General features: G+C 37.2%; 1 protein-coding gene across 4 annotated transcripts in view; it reads right to left on the bottom strand.

Annotated features, from left to right (window-relative positions):
- Positions 1-20,843, bottom strand: part of dlgap1b (discs, large (Drosophila) homolog-associated protein 1b) — a 92,468-nt gene that overhangs the window by 39,135 nt on the left and 32,490 nt on the right. For 2 of the 4 annotated variants that reach the window (XM_055037669.1, XM_055037670.1), the window contains exons 2-4: positions 20,400-20,485; positions 5,482-6,607; positions 2,741-2,955 (exon numbers count right to left, since the gene is read on the bottom strand). In XM_055037669.1, coding sequence (XP_054893644.1) covers positions 2,741-2,955; positions 5,482-6,540 — 1,274 coding nt within the window. In that variant the 5' untranslated portion in view covers positions 6,541-6,607; positions 20,400-20,485. The remainder of the gene's footprint in view (positions 1-2,740; positions 2,956-5,481; positions 6,608-20,399; positions 20,486-20,843) is intronic. The other 2 variants (XM_055037668.1, XM_055037667.1) reach the window with 2 other exon arrangements.

Below are 20,843 nucleotides of genomic sequence, written 5' to 3' on the forward strand. Positions count from 1 at the left end.
CAACAAAAATATTCAAGTAGGAGAATAGAATAAACACGTTGCCTAACTTTTTGGGAGCAATTCCAGGCACACCAAGGACAAAATGGTCACAGATTGCCTTTTGAAACATATGGACGAACAAAGCTGATTATTCAATCATTGCAGAGTGGAACAGACTTGAGCCAGCTCACAAAGACTTAGTATGAAAACAAGTTGTCAGCGGGTCCCGACTCACTCCCTATCTCCAAAATGCAGCACTGCAGTTTGGGGTTGTTTCGCTGGATTGTATCAAATGATGATGGCATTCCCTGCGCCTCACTCAAGTCATTAGTGGGGCCCCAAGCTGTGCCACATGTTCTTATATAAGAATGTGTGTCTTTGCATGCTGGTGTTTGTGCAACCATGAACAATGACTGAGCATACACTTGTGTTTTTCTCATCTCCAAGTATTACACAGCTAATCAGTCACAGCCCCATGCTTCAAAACAAGAAATGTGTCCTCCTTTCTTTCTCTGTTTATGTTAAGTATAAAGTAAAATACCTCCATTTAGTGAAAGATAAAGATCTAGTGTCTAGGACTTAATGAATGCTTTAAAATATTTATAAGAACTAGATTTGTTTAATGGTATGGAATAACCTTGAAACTTGAATATATTTTTCTACCTCAAGCCTGTATATAAACCGTTTATATACAGGCGGTTAGAAACGTCCTTTTTATGATTGAGTTATGAACTCACTTATTTGTAAGCTGTATTCAACAGAAAATAGAGCTTTGGAAACTCAAATACCTGGGCACAATGCTACAGTACTTGACATACTATTGGCTGCTGTTTGCAAAGCAACCAGTCCAAGAGTAAATGCTTCATAAGGCCATCGAATATTGGTCATTTCCGCAATTTTCTTAATATCATATAAAATCACTTTCAGCCACAAACAATGAAAAAGACTTTTGCTCTTCTTAAAACCAAACTTGGCATACATGGAGTACTTTAATACATTTATCCTTAAACTTCTTAAAAATACAAAAAGTTTTCTTTTGTTGTAGTCTCCACAGTGCTTTCAGATATTTGCACTTCAAGACTTTTATAGATGTCCTTGATAGACTTACATTTCTGAATTAGTGCTGTGAGGATTAAAAGCAACACTGAGAAGCAAACACCTTACCTAACAATATCATTAATTGATTACCCATTAATAACACTCAGCTCTTAATCTGCTTTCAGATAGAAAACAAAATTGACAACATTCCTGAAGTACAGCAGATTTTTCAGCGATGTAATTAGTTTCAGAAAGATTTCTGCACACAAATAGGGATCCATTTAAATGATGGCTTGGTCTGTTCACAGTGCATTTGAAATGAAATTTAAATGTAACTTGAAATGAAAAGATACAAAAAAAACTGAATTGCATCAGAGCTGTAATGAGAAGGTGTTACAGAAATCACACAACCTATGTTGGTGACAGAACTAAATGGTTTCTACTAGTTGGTATATTCTGTGCTACTAGAAATATGCATATATTCTCTGAGGCTCCCTGGGTGTGATTTTTGCTAGTTCTGGTAAAATGATACATGTTGACATGAAGAAATCTCTATTCTTTAGGTAAGACTGAAGCCAGTCAAATATTCTGCCAGAGAGTGCTACTCAACTCCAGTCATTTCAATAATATATCATGGTTAACAGTGTTGAATGTTGCACTGAGGTTCAACAGAACCAGCGCTGTGGTTCTTCCACAGTCTGCATTTATGTGAATCTTACTGAACACGTTGCCAAGGGCAGTGTCAGTACACACCGGACTGACATTTAACATTTGAAACAGCTTTTTCAAAAAACCTTGCAGATGAATGGTGGGTTGAAGATTGACCTGTAATTCTGCAAAATGACTTGCCCAGATTGTTCTTTTTTTATCAGTGATTTGATAACTTATGTTTTTAAAACCTGGAGTAAAACATTTGGTGAGAGGGATGAGTTTACTATTTCAGTCAGATCAGATGCAATAACAGGAAGACCTTTCTTAGGAAAACCTTTGGGTAGCCTTTGAAGACAGCAGCAGTAGGAGCTTAATCGGTGGATAATTTCCTCTAAGTTTTTATGGCGGAGTTGGTAGAATAGTGCAATTTTCTCTGAATTTGTTTTGACTGCTCACATCGTTGGTGCTGGGATTAATGAAGATGTTCAGATCAGGCATCTACTTTATTTTCTCAGTGAAAAAGCTAGTAAATTTATTACAAGACCTGGTAGAGTGAAGTTCAGATGCTACCGTCAAAGGAGAGAGTTTGCTAATCTGACAACCCTCTCAAACAAGGCATGAGCATTGTTAATGTCTTTGTCAATGATTTCAAAGAACTGTTTTATTTGTTTCCCCCTTTTAAGAATCACAATGACTGCAAAATCATAAGCAGTCTGTTCTAGAAAGTTATACCTTCAAACAATAAGGGATTAAGTATTGTGCCTCACAAATGGTATAATTTGTCAAAGCAAAAAGAGTGTTAAACCTTTTGGCAAACCAGGCAAAAAAATGAAATCGAAAGCAAAGGCCTTCTATTTCATTGGCTGCTGGGATGTTTGAAATTGGGTTGATACTCAGTCTGCACTACCTGACCAAGTCCAAATTCAGTTGAAAAATTAACTAGATGATGTTTTACTGGCTCTAAAAATATTACCAATTTCTCATGCTGACTTTCACCACCCTTTAATATTTTGAGTGAAAACAAAAAAAAGCCGTCCCAAAAATGACCAAATCATTTATAGCGTACACTCACTTGAGCGTGGTCATTTCAGTAAGAGAAGGCTGTGTGGCCTTCAGGTAGCTGGCTCGCCGTGCCTGGACCTTGGGCGAGGGCTTAGGGCTGCAATCCGAGTCGCCGCTATCCTCCTCTGCCATGGCCTTGATGTAGCTGCCACTGCGCATTCGCCGGCAAGGGATCTCATCATCCTTCTCCACTGGAGAGAATCCGCTCCAGTCATCCTGAGGCACCTGCAGAGATGAGGTGAGATTAGTAAAACAAAAGGAAAAAAAGAATTTAACATCCTTCCCACAAGCAGATCCACAAATTTATCCAACAAGATCAGAATATATTCCAAACCGGCCTGTCTTGATCCTACCATTAATCTCACAATGCCGATGGCCTTCTTTTGTCCGTCCCATGATGCGTGCTGCATATCAAGCGTGGGAAAATTAATTGTTTTGACAGAATACCGCTGTAAACCCTGGCCTCTGCCTGCTCTCCTGGCTTTTCACACTCACTAATGAAGGTAAAAAAAAAAAATACATAAAAGGAAAACCCATCTCCCAGCTGGCATAATCTAAAAGAGAGCGAGTCAAAGACAGCAGAGATGGAAAGAGGAGGGGAAAAACAAAGGGGGTTTTGTTCGACACAACCACTGCACTCCCAATGTGAGTGGCTTTTAGGGCACCAGCTCTGAAGTGAAAGAAATGAGATACAGAGTGAGGAAAAAAAGTGCAGGGAAATCATTCAATGGACAACTGCGTAGCTAGGAAACCGAGCTGACCTTAATGTCAGGGCCAACTACAGAGTGGTTAAAAAAAAAAAAAAAAACACGTTTGCACTACTGTGAAAAGAGGTGCGTGAAATAAGGGCATGCTTAATTTTTTTTATTTATTGATTTGCACTTTATAAAATAAAGCACTTGTAATATGCTGGATTTTGATTTTCTTGCAAACATTAGCTTCCAGTATGCTTTTTTTGTATAAAAACACTGATAAATATTTCATGCTCCCACTAAGTGATTAGATTCACTTTGAAGACAAAGAAAAACAAAAAAAAAAGCTTTTTGTGTTTGAAAGAATTGTTGCCACGTTGCAATGACAACATCCTTCCTTAATCAGCTCAGTCTGCTTTCCAGGATGCTAAAATGCATGGCCAGAGAGAACGCACACTGCCTTTGCTTTCCCCCACTCTGTCCTTTTCACTCATGCTTTTCTCTGCTGGCCTTATTTACCTTGTTTTTTGTAGCGTATGCACACACAGGCATGAACTGTGCACACTGATACGCCGTTTGTACTATCTGTCAACATTTCTAAAAAGTACATTTTAACCAACTGCACAAGATGGAATAAAATACTTTACACTTTGAACTTTATAGCATTTTGTCCTCCTGCATCCAGAAACATAAAATGAACCAAAACAAAGTAGTGCACAACTGTGAACAGGAAGGACATTTTAAAGCAGGTTTAGGATATAAAACATCTTACGTTGGGGTAAAAAGCATAAATCTACATGAGCCTAGGTATCCACCTATACTGACAGGACAGTCTGCAGTCTGGACAAGAAAATGATCAATAAGAGAAGTATATTTTCTGTCAGCAGGAGAGGAAGGTTGGTAAGAGTTGATTGGAAGATGGATGGAGAGTCCTGGACGAAAAATATGGTAACTACTGCAAAATGATTCAGACTGGAGCATACAGCCCAAGCTAAAGTAGAATGATTACGTTTAGAGCATATTTAGCTCTTATTTGATTGAGCTTGAACAATTCTGCTAGAAAAATAGAATAAATAAATAAATAAATCAGTCTGCAGATGTGGTAAAATGGTCAGGACATAACCCAGTAGAGCAGCAGCTGTTTTAGTTAGCCATGTCCACAAAGTCAATACTTTGTGGACCTGGACAAAGACCTGGACACAAACGTACACTATATTTTTGTAACTTATTTTATTCAAAACAGTAAATTTATTTTCTATTTGTTAATTTTTCTGTGCATTTAAATATGATTTTATGACTATTGTATTTAAAATAATTTTAAATACATTAAGGAGATACGCATACTTTTGCAAGAAACTGAAAATCTTGAAAATTCTTCTGCAAGCAGAAAAACACCCCTAACATATGCGTGACCCGGCAACGTTGCAGTGTCAGTATGCATGTTTCTCTGTGTTGCTGTGTGACCACTGAGCTTTGGGACTGGGGCAGTTTACTTTCAGCTTCTGTCTGCTGAACTTCCTGCTCGCTCTGATCTTGCAGCGGCACCACACTGACTGAAACACGCAATCTCATGACTGCTGCTAAGACCAGACCAAGCATGATCTTGACAGCAGAATAAATGTAGTTTGACACGAATGTGTGCCACTCAGAAAAGATTACATTTGCACTCTAAGTGTTCACTCTACTGTATACTGCAATTGCAATTGTTGTACAGAAGAAACAGTAGAAGAAACTACAGAAGAACTTGATCTTGTCCCTAGTCCATAAACATGTCACAGCATAAGCCTATAAAAACTTAGAAAACTAAAATTAAGTGCACATCAACACAAAAGAGGAGATGCCATGGTATGGTTTTTCAAGAATGTTTTATGAGTATACAAAAGACAAAACACAAGACAATGATCAAGATTTGACAGGATGAATCATTCATTCAACTCCTACAGACATGAACAAATGCATATCCATGCGGGAATAAAAACAGAAGCATAGAGTAGTAGCGGGCCACAGATGACATTTGAAGCATGACATGCAAGAGATGGTGATGATGCTACAATCCTACCTGTAAGAAATGGCAAGTGCGTCCTGGCTCGGCTTTGACGAGAGCTTTATCTAGATTGACGGAGGCCTTTTGGTACACCTCCCTCGCTCTGCTCACTGTCAGCGTAGAGGACCATGAGCTCTTCTTCAGCTGGACTTGTCCATCGAGGGCACTCATCAGCGGCAGACCTCCGCTGCTGCTACCCGAGCATGTAGAGCACTTGACATCGTTGTTGCTGCGTGAGGTCTTGAGTGACTGGGCGCTGATGGTGTTGTAGGACTCCATAAAGTATTGTGACTGGGATTTATCTGGGTGGCGTCCAATAGTCATAACCCCTGAAGGCATGGAACCAATTCCACCCCCGAGGTGGTGATGGTACAGACACACCTCTCGGTCAAGCGTGTCATCTGAGCTCCAATACCCTGATGTTGTTGTACGCATCTTCGGTTCTGACTTGGAGCGGTCTTTGCTCTTACTACGCTTGCTGTGCTTGAGGGTCCCAGAGCATGAGGGAGGATCATCTGGGCTGGATTTGGTGCCATTTATCTTCCCACTCCCACCTCCTCCAGAGCCTGAAGGCCCCTCCAGAGAGTGGGACTTGGTGAAAAGCTTCTGCACAGAATGTACAAGGTGGCGAATTCGACCAGGGCTGTCACTGCGTTGGTGCTCCAATGCTGTATGCTTGTATTGCAGAGTGTGGTAGCCTTCACGTCTCAATGGAGCTTGGGTCTCAAATTGCTCGAGCAAGTTTGACGGTATGCGGTTGGTGTTCCCTCCGCTTCCCTTACAGCTCCCTGTAGGCCCTGTGTAAGGCACCATGGCGCTGCACTCTTCCTTTAGCTCATGCTGGGAGCTGTAATGTCTGCGAGGGAAAGTGCAGCTGGTCAGGTCAGGATAGGCACTGCACTCAGTCTGGAAGGCGTTCCGCTGTGTGTAGCAGGGGTTTTCAGTGGGATGAGCTTCCCCTTGGTTGAGGAAGTAGGACCGACGGTCGGCGTGCCCCAGAGTCATGGAGTCATAAGATGGGTCGCAGGTCACTGTGTGGTGACTGCGACTGTTGGACAGGCCTTTCATGGTCATTTTGGCCCGGTTGGCTTGTGCACCCGACTGCTTCTGCAGAAAGTCTGCACAGGCCCCAAATCTAGCTCTACAAAGAAAGACGCATCCATGAAATAAAACAGACAAACAGGAAGAGAAAGACAGAAAAGAGAATTATAAATATGTTGATGCTGACTCTCTATCATTCATAACATTTCTTACTGCAATAATAGAAGACAACTATATATCCTGCTTCCTGGAGAGGTTTCACCAGGTGAGAGCAGAAACCCCCTGAAGTAACATAAGAAATCAGGTTGCCTCCTATTTAAGCATGATGAGAACTATATATTTGTAACATTATTGTACACTCAAGCACATTATAGCATCTGCTTCATTTTGGAGAAAGTTTCTCATGGCCCTGAAATGCAGATGAAAACATTTGATGCTGAACCTATTCATCTCAGTCACTGCTTTATGTTTGTCCTTTAAAACCATACATATAAGCACTCTAAATTTAGAAACAACAAGCTACAATGCCGCTGACACTCAAATCTGTCGTCAAGCTTCTGTGTACATTTTGTCTGTGTTTGGCTTGAAATTACCAGAAAAAAAAAAGCCAGATATAAACTATTTGTTCAAGGATATTGTCAGATTACACAACAGTGTAATAAAAAATAATAAAAAAAAGACCACAAACAAATGGGTATAGCAGTTTTAAAAATTTGAAGAGGTGGTGATATGCATTTGCCAGGCAAGCAGTGGCATTTTATACCACAACCAAGTAACTGTTACCTCCAGTTGTCATAAAATTGCTGTATAAGTGATTATCTTCGAGTGTCATGCCAAATTAAAAACTCAGGTGATAAGCAGGGCTGGAATAAACTTTATGAAAGTGACAAAGGTCAAAGATTGACAGACACCTAAATACATGAAACATTAGTAATTTTTTTTATTTTATTTTTTTTAATTTTAATTTATTTTATTACACCCAAATATTAGAGATCACTACAATGTTGCATTAAGTTTCTGCCATGTGAATGGTTTAGCTGACATTTGTGTTAAGGAGAAATTAAACAAGTGTTTCTAATGAAGAAATTAATACAAGCTTAATACAGGTCTTTATCTTAAAAACAAACAGGAAGTAGGTCTTAAACAATTCTTATTGGTTAAAAACTCATCTTTTTTTTTCTTTTGTCCACCAAGCCACTGATAGTTGCAGTGGACACGTACCCAGTGCAACCATCAGATCCAGTGCAGTGAACAGATTGTTTTAATTCTGCAAGAGAAGCTCACACAAACTACCCAGAGTCTCAGGCTTTTAATCCAGGGCTTTTACAGAACACTAAACGAAAAAACTGGGTCAAAAAGAGCATTTATTTTTAGGCTTACAGTACACCTGTACACAGTGAATTCATGCACACACATGTCCACAAACATGAATTATGTTTGTGGACTTTCCCTCTAAACCTTTAGTTCTTTACATGGCAAACTATCGGACCCAACAAATAGCTTCTGGGCTTCAAGTATCAACTGTAATAAATGACCTTTTCCTGTCATGAAAACAAATACATCCATCAGCACCCCTTAAACTACTTTTTTTACTCATCTGAGGATGGCTAGTTGCTGAATCCACACAGTTTTTAATAGACTGCAAGTAAAAGCAGCAAAGCAAAAATAAAACCCCATGCACCTCAGTGTAGCACACTGACAGCAGAACGGCTGAGCCTGAGAGTGCAAATCATTACACGATTTATAATACAGCACAGACTGTTTTGTAGATAAACAAAATGTGGGGGAAAAAATGGAGGACAAGAAGGATAAAAACGGAGGAAGTGTACCTTTATGCAAGTAGAGGACAGGGTGTAGGTCAAAAGCAAGATATTGAGGTCCATTTATTATTTTCTTGTTCGATTAGTTGAAAACTCAGAAATTATGCATGCACTTTTACTGCTAATATTAACACGGGATTATATCCAATACCAATATTAAGCAGCACGGTCTCAACAACAGACCCACAAGAAGGAACTCAAAGTAAACATATCAGTTAAACATACACTTCTTGCAGGGTTATGTCCAGCTAAAGGTATTCATTTCAGTAGACAGAGATCCTTTCTGTTGGCTACTGAAGCACAGAATGTGACCTAAATAAAGGGCCCTCATGGTGATCCACAGAACTGCGTCTGGCACAGCTGTCTGCTACACTGCACTGGAGCTGTAAACTGACATTCGGTCATATATGCCATTTTCCCCGCAAGCAACAAACACGTAAACATGCACACATGAAGGCAAACATGGTGTACAGCTGACATAGACCATATCCACGTGGATGTTTGATGCTGCTCAAAAAGCACAGCTTTCAGCAGGTAGATCTTTTTGGGTTTATTGTGCCTGTCAGGTAAGGCCCACACTGGCAAGCCCTCAAAGACAGCTGTGGTCATGGATTATAGTTTGTGTCCATCGTAACTGACTGACCTATTTGTGTCTCTACCTCTCGGGTCATACCTCCCCATACAGCACATGAACAACCCAACAGGCCTCTTTGAAGTATGATCCAATGATAATGCTGCTTTTCTCACAGACAACTAATTTGTTCTTTGCTACATATCATATTCCTGGTAACACTAGTGCTTTTCCACCCACAGCCCAGTATATTTGATAATTACTTTCAGAAATTTTAAAAACATTCAGACTTCATCTTATGGATGTAGCTTGCTCCTTGATCAATGAAAAGTATAAATCAAAATCTAACTGAAATGTCACCAACTTTTTCACATTTGCTTTACATTTTTTAAAGGTTATCCAAAATGCAGCCTAAGAATAATCAACAATAATTGAAGCAGAATAAAATGAGAAATATGAACCTTAGTTCATGAATGCTATTATAAAATGAAACACATATCTGTAATGATATTTTTAAAAAATCCATATCTGTTGTATCTTAAGTTATTTTAAAAATGGAAGATTACACACTGATACTACGATTGTACAAATTCAATAAATGGTTTTATATTTCATAATTTAAAGACATATTTCACTTGTTATCTCACATACTGTGTTAATAGCTGTGCTGCTTTGCAGTGGTTAGCTACATCTTTAATGTTCTTTGCATCACCTTGAGCCTCAAGTCTCCCTAAAGTAAAGTAAACAAATGTGGTATTAAAATGCAAAGCCACATTGAGTCACTCCACACAATCTTTAAAGGAAACGGGGAAATCAATAAGACTTAGTGCAAGAGGACTGTCACAGCTACTTTCTGTTGGGAAAAAAAATAAAAGGGGTAGGGACTACAATTAGTATGACTAGTTCTTTTGTCTCAAAACTCCAGTTTGAAAAACAGAACTGAGTGCTTTCCCAGACACATTTCTAGATTATCAATCAAATAGGCCTTGAGAATATGATTAAGAGGACAAGTATATATGTTGCGAGGTAAAACTTAATTTAGCTTCGACAAAATCCCTTTACATATTACTCTATAAATGAGACCCTGGCCAATATCACCGTCTGTGAGGGGATACCGTTCAGAATCTGCTAACTTAGTGGACCTGTCTTGGACTCCATAAGTGAAAATTCTGACAAAAGCAAGTGATGAGGTGGTAAAATATTCTAGGCATCACAGTTGAAAGTGACAAATGAATAGCATTTAAACAGCATTTTTGCAAGTCGCACCTCACTTTGATGACAATATCACAATATTAAAGCATTTTAATATTGTGAGATGTCGTTGACACCCAAAGAATAAATGTGACCAAATGCAGACAGAGAACAGGCTGGGATGTTGCTGCCTGACAACACTGCTTCCAAATGTCCCACTATGCATCCCTGTGAAAGGAAAAAAGAATATAAGGAAATAAGATCTTTTAAAAATCTATGAGACAATCACCAGAAAACTGTAAAGAGAAAATAAAAAGGTGATTGGAAGCAGTCAGATACAGACATCATGGATGTTGAAAGAAAAAATCTACACCAGAATGATATAGCATAGTGTTTTAAATTCAACCAGAGGCAAATCAGACATTGAGGATGATAGTATCTCCTTGAGTTTCTGCAATATGCAGTGTTAATTTAGAGATGCCAGGAGATTCAGAGAAGATCATTTTAAGACAGGTAAATGATGGATGAACTAATCTTTTGTTCTTATCTGTAGTAAGAAGAGTGGTTTGGAAGAAAAGTGCAACTCATATCTTGTGGTTGTGAATCAATTTCACACTTTGACCATTTACAAAAACAAAGGCAAACTTACACAATCTTATGTGGTGATATTACCAAATAACTCATACAAAAGTGTTTTTTTTTTTTTTATCTACACCCATAAATATAGAGCATTAACATGTCTTTGTCATAACTGCTTCCATGACATGTGACTGCAAGTAGCAGCTTGGCATGTTCTCAACACTTTCAACAAGTCAAATGTACAGCAATGCTTCAAAGCATCTACTTTCTTAATGGGATGATGTGCTTTGACACCAAAATCTGCATATTTCTGCCAGCTATATTGGCTGCATTATTATACAGCAAGCCTTTACGGGTGAATGGATGCGCCTGGTTCTTGTAAGACAACTCCTTTGTCACAACCAATATAATTAGGCTGACTGTCGGGGCCTTTTTCTGACAAATTGAGTGACTGTGCTGAATTACGGGAGGGGATGCAATAATCAACTTCCAGAGACAAATTCCACTAGTCATGAGGACTATTTCAGAAGAGTGAACAATTTAACCTAGGCAGTGGGTTTGGGAGAAAGCCTGGAAAAGGCTTGGAAGGCTTGGAAGAAGGAAACTGACTTGACAAGCAGCTCACCATTTCTATAGAAATACAAACCACATAAAACTTTAATCTGTTTGAAAATATATCTTCTACTTTGTGTATAAAAAATGAATGTAATCATTTAAGAAATCTTGGCAACTGAGTCAGAGGAAAAAAAAACTGAAAAGCCTTGACACTTGACTTTGACTTCATAACAAAAGGCCACGACTCCACTGAGATTGCTTTTGATGGCTTAAGGTTGACTCCATCAAGGGTATACAGTAGAAACTGAAGAGAATGATGGCAGCCCAGACCTCTGTTTTTCATTGTAAAGGTTACATTTACAGTCACATATGAAGTTATTCTTTATCAGGCAGTCAGAGGTAAATTCCTAGAGAAGGAATTACCTCTCTTTCTATTAAATGTTACATCTATGAGATGTCAGGTAAAATTCTGATAATCCAGTTCAAATGCAAAATTCACAAGAAATAATGTTAAAGTGGCAGGACTATTTTGCTGTTAGGAATTTGTAATGTCGCTGCGCAAACATATCACCTACTAGACTTTCTCACAATAATGTATAAATTTATTTCCTTAGACCGTTTGTGTCATTAATTCAAAACTAATAGTAGTCCGTCAAAAGATGCTCTCAACTGTGCAGCGCATCTCTGCTGCTCCTCAAGAATTGCCACGGACTGCTTGGCTGCTTTTCTAATTAATGCTGTTCTTGTCAAACTTGTTAGTGAAAGTGGATGGCCATGTCTTACCGAGTTTCCAGAGGTGTAATCTCTCCATTTTCAGATGATGGATGTGAAAAAATGAGGTAAAACTCGAGGGACGTGAATACCTTTGCTAGGTGTTGAGCAAAAGCTGTACTGAAGTTCAAAATGACATTTATTCAATACAACATCAAAGAACATAAACTCTGATAACTTGGAGTGGTGATCCAAGTAACCGCTCCAATACAATTCAATGATTGGACTGTATTGACTTTTTGTAGAGCCTTGACATGGTATGTGTTGTGAATGAGAACTATCTTCACATATAATGTTTGGAAAGTCAAGCATTATAGCTAGTTTAACTAAACATTTTTTATTTTCTATTTTTTCTGCCATCATCCCTTTGAGAGAATACAGAAGCATATTCTGCTTTTCTTCAGAATTGACCATAAAAAAAGTTTTTTTTTTTTTTTCACAATTCTAAACTAATTGACTAAAAGGCCACAAGATACACTCACACACAGTGCTAACTGATTATAGAGGTTGTCCTAAGCCTGTTTTGAGGACAATTGGAGCATTTAAATTAAGGTAATTTTAAGCCTTTTTAACTAATCTATTTTCACTAACCTCGATATAACGTGGAAAAATAATTTCCTGTTTTCTTACTTGTTTTTCTTTAATTTTCCAAAGTCTAATAAAACCATCCATAAAAAGCAGCCAAGGGAAATTAGACAAGAAAGGAGGGTGCCATCATCATCACAAATAGATTTTCTGTTGAAAAAATAATGATATATTTTTTTCTTCATGAAAGCTCACAGGTGGTAGGCACTTTTAGATTAAATGTGAGTGGCAATCACATGATCACCTGTTGTAAGTGTATAAAGGCTTTGTAGGGAAATTGTGAAAATGCTTTAGCATTCTCAAGGGGATGATGGCGTAAGCATGAATCCTTTATGTGGGGAGCGTAGAAATACAGACTAAATTTCTGCAAAGTATCATTGGAGGTTAATGACTCCAGTCAAAGCAAACTGTATAAAAAAGGCTAATATCATAAAATTTGTCATCGTTAGACATTTCAGCTCAATGCATCATGCACCTGCAGTCCATGGTGAAAAATGACATCTATCAAGAGGCTGTAAGGCAGGAAACCTAAGGAACTGTCCTGCAAAAATGCTTTATTATATTTTGCACAATCAAAATTGAGAAAATGGCTTTTAAATTTACACTTTGCTTTTAAAAGGACACATGGACCTTATAGTCTTTATTCATTAGAAGCTTCAGAGGAAGAAGAGTGAAGAGGACAAGAGAAGATGTACTCCATCTGGGTTATGGACTTGAGCCTAGAACAGCCACGTTATTCAGAATACATGCTGCACCTGCGCTATTTCTGAGTCAAAAAGCTCTCTCTCAAAAACAACAATATAAAATCTAACATTATTATATTTGTAATCATCTGTTGTGATATTGTATTAAATTGTTGTTTCAAATAAAATAAATTAGATATCACACATACTGTATCTTTTAAATTTGCTTATACTTACTGTGATATAAAATCTCTTTTTTTTCTAGTAAAGCAATTACACCATGATTACCTCACACTACACTGCTTTTCATAATTAAATAAAAAGCAAATAATTTTTTTTGTTTGTTTTATTTCTCTCAATATACACCATTATAACTGCTCTCAAATTGGGACACTGTAGCATTCATGCAGCTTTTATTTTAGCTCGTCAATAAACAGGCTTTTGAAGCGCCCGATAAACAGCCTCTGCCTGTTTGGATATATGCCGTTTTCTCCTGCGCTCAAACAGAGAAACAATGTCACATTTTCTTATTAAAGCCCGTAAAAAATCTGGGGCAGCTAATTCTGGTCTATGGGAACGCAGGCTACCACTGTGATGGCGATAAGAAAATCAAAGCCTGGTGAGTCTGAGTGTTATCGCATATTGGGGCCTGATATATCAACTGCAAGCATTACCCAGAAGGTAATAAAAGCTGCTGTAAATGTCAATGTAAGGCTTGCCTCAGTTTCCTGCTTGATTCCTTCTTCATTTATTGTGGCTTATAATAACTGTACAACTTCATTATCGCTGCTATTTTTAGCTATGAAGAGACTTGGGAGTGCAGCATATAGTCAGAGCATACACAGATAAAAGGTACACAACTAAGAGCATTTTCCAGCTGTTTCTGTCTAAAGTGACTCACCTTCTCTGCAGGAAAAAAAAACAAAATCAGGTTATGCTCATGCTCTTTGATTGTACAGTAGGCACAGTATAGTCACTTGGCTCTGTCATCCAGCATTAGCATCAAAATGCTGCCAGAGGGGGACGCAGTGTCAGGTGATTTCAAGCCACTGACTACAGTTAATTACATGCAGGGAAAGAAAGCTGTGTGCACACAACTAATGTGTTATTATGCTCTCAGCTAATGCAGTCTAAATACACATTAAATGTCTATTGCTGTTGCATTTATCAACTTTAATTGAACATTACAGGTAGAATAAGGATTAAATATTATATTAATAGTGTGCTGGAGAAAAACCCAATCGTAATTAGGATTTGCATACGTTGTCATTCTAATGAATTCAGAAAAAAAAAGTAATAAAAATAGACTAGCAAGAGGTCATGTTCAAGAGATCATTCTACTCTTCCTCCACTAACCTATGTGTTAAACTCATGAGAGGAGAGGTCATGACTTCGTAATGGGAGGTGAAAAGATGAGGGAAATCTTGATGGTTTGTGCTTCCCCTGTACTGTGGGTGGCACGACACATCAAAGACACATGAACGGACACATTGACAGGTCTGGGAGTGAGATCCAACTGAGTAAGAGGGAGGCAAGAAGGGGAGGATGGGGTGCAACTTGCTGTCTTCTCCTATGAGCACTGGAAGACATGTATAAACTGTGACACCCACATGCCAGAGTCAACCAATCACAAATACAGATACGAACCCCAAGGAAACACACTGGGACACACACACCCCTGTTGAGACTGGGAGGAATTATTCCAGCTCTCTCTGAACACCATGGAGATTTCTTCCTACACCAATGCCAGCACAGAGAGCAGGTGTCAAAGCAGGTCAAGGCTGCACACTGATGATTGGCAACTCGGCTCCCAGCTGACCTCACATCAGAACTTAGCGACATGAACAGGGCATGTAAATTACTCAGTAAACAAAAGTCTACAGGGTTTATGCCAACAAAGTGGACATTATGTCTCATGTCAACTCATGCTTAGCCAAAGTCTATCAAAGACTCCAGACTGAAGTCCAGTTGCTTTCCTCTGATCACTGAGTCACTGGGCAAACTCAAGAAACTGAATACTCCCTGGAGCACATGTTTGTCTGGTTACTTTGGTTGTCCAAAAGGACAATGACCTTAAGAATACTGCTACAAAATGCTACAAAACTACATGGAAACCTTTGAATTTTAAATCTTCTTTCATCATTCTAGCATTTTAGCCAGCAGAAGAAAGTAATCCAAATGAGTTTGGGCTGATTTAATTTTACATAGTAGGGAAATAAGTTTTGTGTTTTTGATAGTAAAAAAAAAAACATTATTAAGACTTAAAATAAGTCTGCAACAGTGCAAGAAATATCAGCAATATATATATATATTTTTTATTTCAGTGAAATAGTGAGAGCGGTTTCAGATTTAACGTTCTTCAATATCACCTGGTGTTTTTTTTTTCTCCTGTTGTAAATGTCATATTTCTCACAATGCTTAAAAAATTTGATTTGTTTGTTATAAGTGTGCTAATAACTGGTGCAAAAAATTGCACCTGTATTTTTCCTGTGTGAGAATGTTTGAATTTCAGAGAATAAAAAAAGGTGATTTGCAGTTGGGCGTTTTATGAGCAGCTAAATGAACTGTGAAATGAGCAAGTTGAATTAGCTTCCCATTTCATAATTTGCTCAGGTACACACAGATAAATATTCCCTAATTTTACTGGTAACCGAGGTGACACGGTGCATCAAAGAACATTAACTTCTTGCCTATTAGATATTATCATGGGTGTTGCTTGGACGAGTACTGCATGTAAAGGGTCTTTGTTTTCCAAAAGAAATGGCCTTAATTCACATTTGAAACACACATATATATATATATATATATATATATATATATATATATATATATATATATATATATATATATAAGGTTTTAATTGAAACTTTGAAAAGTAATTAAAAATTAATTGAGGATGCTTGAAGGAAAGACTAAGAGTCAAAATAGCTCCTCTTAATACCTTAATCTAAAAACGTATTAAGCAAAGTCCTGGAGAAAGCTTAGAAATACCTACAATTTCTACAACAGAATATCATCCCTATAAATTGTGTGAAAAGTCATCACTGATGTGTCAAAATGATTTTTGGATCACATTCACAGCCACATCACAGCTTCATAATTCTGTCTCAGAAATATCATTTTCTTCCAAAATCTATTTATGCCATTGAGTGTTTTGTCTATCGTCTTTGCACACAGTGTAAAAAAATGAATCAACATTCTTCATTAGATACTCCATCTGAACAAATGTGTCACGGCATCTTCAGTAGATTATCTGAGGCTGTGTTATATATTGTTAAACTGAGCAGAAATGTAGAAGTGAATGTTGTATGAGGAAAAGATTCAACACTCTCATTCTGTCAGCTGTGTATCCAATATTCCTCTACATGTCCAATCATGTACTTCACTTTCCTTTCTTCATGATGTCGTGTTTTGCTCTCACCAACAATCATTTTCAAAGCTTTAAGGTTCATCTTCTATCATTGCACAGTTCCTAGCCATTGGCTGTTCGTTATTATCACCAGATCAGAGCTGTGAGGATTCAGTCTCCAATTACTCACTAGCTTGCACTGTACTCTCCTTAAACATGCACTTCTGATGTAATGAATCATCATCCATCAGTATAACATTCAAGACCTTTGTTATGTGAAACAATGAAGAAAAAAAAAAAAAAGACAAAGCAGCTCTGAAGAAATATTGGACACAATCTATGCCCCTAATTTCCAGGCCTTTTCTATTTTTAATGCTTCCTCTGATACTCAACTTTGTGGCTTAGAGTTGGAAAAGAACATGGCTTATTTTTCAAATAGCCTTCAATGACGACCCATGCCAAGGCAATGATATGTTTTCAAGTGGTAAGCTCTGCTTGCAATAAATCCAGTTATTTGGCAGCAGTCGTTGGCCTGAGGATTCACAGCTGGTTTGCAAACTAAAGCTGATCAGAAAAGAGCCGAGCTATTCAACAAGTTACAATTTTCCTCAGCTACAAAACAAAAACAAAACAGAAAAACATTTTTAAATTCAGTTTGGAGGAAATTTACTCAGAATGCTGAAGATTATTTTCAAGCAATTTATTCTTTTGTGATACAAAATTTCTGGTTATAAAACAGTAAATCTTTTCAGAAATATGTAAAATTATGGATTTGTATTTTATTATTTAACAGCTGCATAACTTTTTTGCATAAAGCAGAAGGAAAAAATATATCTATTTTTTAAATTAGAGCTGTCTGATGTGTTGAAAAAAGATGAATCTGCAATAACACTGCTGAATATTGAGACCACCAAATAAATTATAACCCACATTTATATATATATATATATATATATATATATATATATATATATATATATATATATATATATATATATATATATATATTTTTTTTTTTTTTCCATTATTTCAATTCAACAAACGTTATTAAAATCCTTAAAACTTTTTTTCTAAATTAATACTACACAATGAGCATATATGCAAGCTAATTCTGATACTGCCACCTGTTTTACCACATATCAAAATTAATTCTCTGGTTGTCTGAAAAGAGCTTCCTTTGACTTCATGGTCTGGTTATTGTTATGATAGGTGCAGCAAATGAGACTACATAACCTCAGGTGTGTGCCATTTTTAAATCGTCAATTGACTCAGTTTGCCTTGTGTTGACAGAAATTTGTCACATTTGATTTAGTGACAACACTGGGGGAAAAAAATAAAATCGCATATATTTGTTTGCTTGTTTTGTTTTGCACATAAAATATTCTAAGAAAGGTTGATATTTGATTTTAAAGGACAACAGTTTAAAATATACAGAAAACATATTTCAGTTCTCTTATATTTGAAATAACATATTGCAATAATAACACATTTTGAGGAGAAAAATTATAGTGCTTGATATGAATAAGCTTCTATACAAGAATCAATTTAATAAAGAACAAAAAAAGGATTCATGGAAAATAAACTTCACACAACCTGCTAGGAAATTTATTTCCTTTGAGTCTCAAACTAACTTTGAAGTATTGAAATATATGATCGAGGGGCACAAAATTCACAAATTATCAATTATAGGAATGGTAGATTAACATTAAAATTATTTTTAATTTAAGTAAGACATTTTACTGCCTTCATGTTGAACAATTCTAGAGAAGCTTAAAAACCTTTTAAACTTGCTTTTTGCATTTTAATTGAAAAATGTCGATTTTAACTGTATACAGTCACGTACATAAAAAATCTTAGTTTATTTAAACACATTTTCTTAGTCAGATTAAAATACGTTTTCAAAATAAGTCTTAAACAGGTATTAGACATAATTTACTTTAGAGAGTCCCAGCCCCAGGCATGTGTATACAGTTCATATGTTTCGAGTTGTTACCACCATTTGGGCCATTGCTTTTGCCCTTTTGTACAGCTGTAATCTGCTGCTTTTAGACAAAAATGACGAAGTCCACAGCTCTATAGCATCCATCAACAAGTCAATACAGCAAAAACTACTATCCTAGTGTCAGATTATGAAAGCATTAATGTTTTTTTTTTTTTTATAAATGTGTCCCTAAATCCTTGGCTCTGCCCTCTGTTTTGCTTTCTGCAAAACACTGCAAGAGTGCTAAAGCTTATGCCTGGCAGAGGAAACATGTTCAGCACTTTTACTTGCTATTAGGCATTTTTGAACACTTTGTCCACGTGTAAATCCCTCCACTGCCATCTGCTCTGTCACCAGTTATCATTGTACACAAACAGGAAAAAGATATTTTACCCAAGCAGCCTCAGAAAACCTTTTATTTTATCTGTCCTTTGTATTTCTCCTCATTTGAAAATTGTCCCATGATCTTCATCTTCATGACAATTTTTTTTTCCCAGACCATAAGTCTCAGAGATATCTTTGTGGCTCTCTCTCCTTTCTGCTGCTGATTGTAACCTGTCAACCCTGACAGATGCGTTTCTACTGAAGATGCACCATAGCAGAACCACAGAAGGTTGCTCTCAAAAGGTCAGAGTTGAGTTATGAATGTGTTAACTTAAATTTGATATTTAATGGTTTACTCACACTCCGGTATTGGATTGTTCATGTGTGACACTGTGGCCAAAGCTATATATATTGAAGACTTTTGTGCAGTGCCTGGTAAAAGTATTTATGCTCTGTAATGTTTTCATATTACAAACATAAACTTCAGTGTATTTTGTTGGACTTCTGTATGAGAGTTCTACACAAGCTAGTTCAGAATGTGAAATGGAGAGACAATTTCATGTGATTTTTGTTTTACTCTAACAAATAAAGATAGAAAAAGTGTGTTGTGAAGTTTTTATTTTAATTTAGAAAATTAACATGAGACTTGAGTGTCTACTCATCTCCTGGTCCATCCTGCCATCTCTTCTGAACAAGACACTAAGATTCCCAAACTTCTCCCAATGAAGGGGAGACCAACCCAAAGGAAGCAATCCATGTTTTTCTAGCAACGAGGAAAATGAGCCAACTCTCATTGCAGATGCTTCACACTCAACTGCGAACCACTCCAGGGAACCCCGAAGATCATAGCCTGAGAATGCCAACATAAACCCGTCTGCAAAAAAGAAAAGCCGTGTCCCTGAGGCTCTTAAGCCAAAGCCCTTCCTTTCCACAATGACACCTTGAGATCCTGTCCAGGAAAAGCAGAAACCTCGGGGGCAAGAGGCAGTCCAACATGCACTAACAACAAGTTTGACTTTATGTTAAGAATGCAGACAGTTCTTGGTTAATTTATGCAAGGACCTTGAAAGCACATCTTAGGGGAAAACGTCTTCTTCAGAGCCAGAAAACACAAGTGGATGTTACAAGTTATTTTCTTCCGACATAGGTGTGTGGATTTGTTTTGCACCATTTGTGGCAAATCTTTAGAATGTGAGACTTTTTAAAAGTGTGTCTCAAAGAATACAGTATGTGTGCTTGTTCTTAAGGATTTGAAGAGTTTTAACTGCTTTTGTCTTTGTGAAAGACTGAAAAAGAAAACTTCATTTATAAAACACCTATTGGATTTTTCTCAGACTTCAAATTCACAATTAAACAGCACAAACGCTTTTGCACCAAAAACATCAAAACGTGAAAAATTTAAGGTATAAATACTTCTGCAATGCACTGTAGGAGTTGTAACATTCACATAAAAAGCACTCATCCACAGTCGTAAGTAACTCACCGGCTTTATTGTTTCATCTTTGGCATCTTTTTTTCCAGTTTCTCAATTCCACACTCCTTGCCGTCTGCGTTTCCACATTTCTGCACCTTGAATAGAATAATAATAAAAAAAAAAAACACACATAGTTAGTGCTTAAGAATTCATCACAACACATCAAAACACGCAGAGCCCCCCTTTGTGGGTAATGTGTTAGTCCATGTGCCATGTGCTCATGCTGTGCTGTTGCTCTCTGCTCTCTTCCCTGCACTCACTTCAGAGTGCACTGCATGTGTTTCATTACTGGTGAAATGCTTGGTGACAGAGCATGTTGTAATTCTTCAAAAGGCATTTTTAAGAATCTATGCCTGCTTTTAAGATGACCTTGAAATTAAAAACTAGAAAAAAAGCAAACATAAAATGGTCTGGATTAATGACATTAAAATATGTGCATACCTAACTAAGTCC

The sequence above is a fragment of the Poeciliopsis prolifica genome, unplaced genomic scaffold (assembly GCF_027474105.1).
Source record: "Poeciliopsis prolifica strain line A6 unplaced genomic scaffold, Auburn_PproV2 SCAFFOLD012, whole genome shotgun sequence".
NCBI lineage: Eukaryota > Metazoa > Chordata > Actinopteri > Cyprinodontiformes > Poeciliidae > Poeciliopsis > Poeciliopsis prolifica.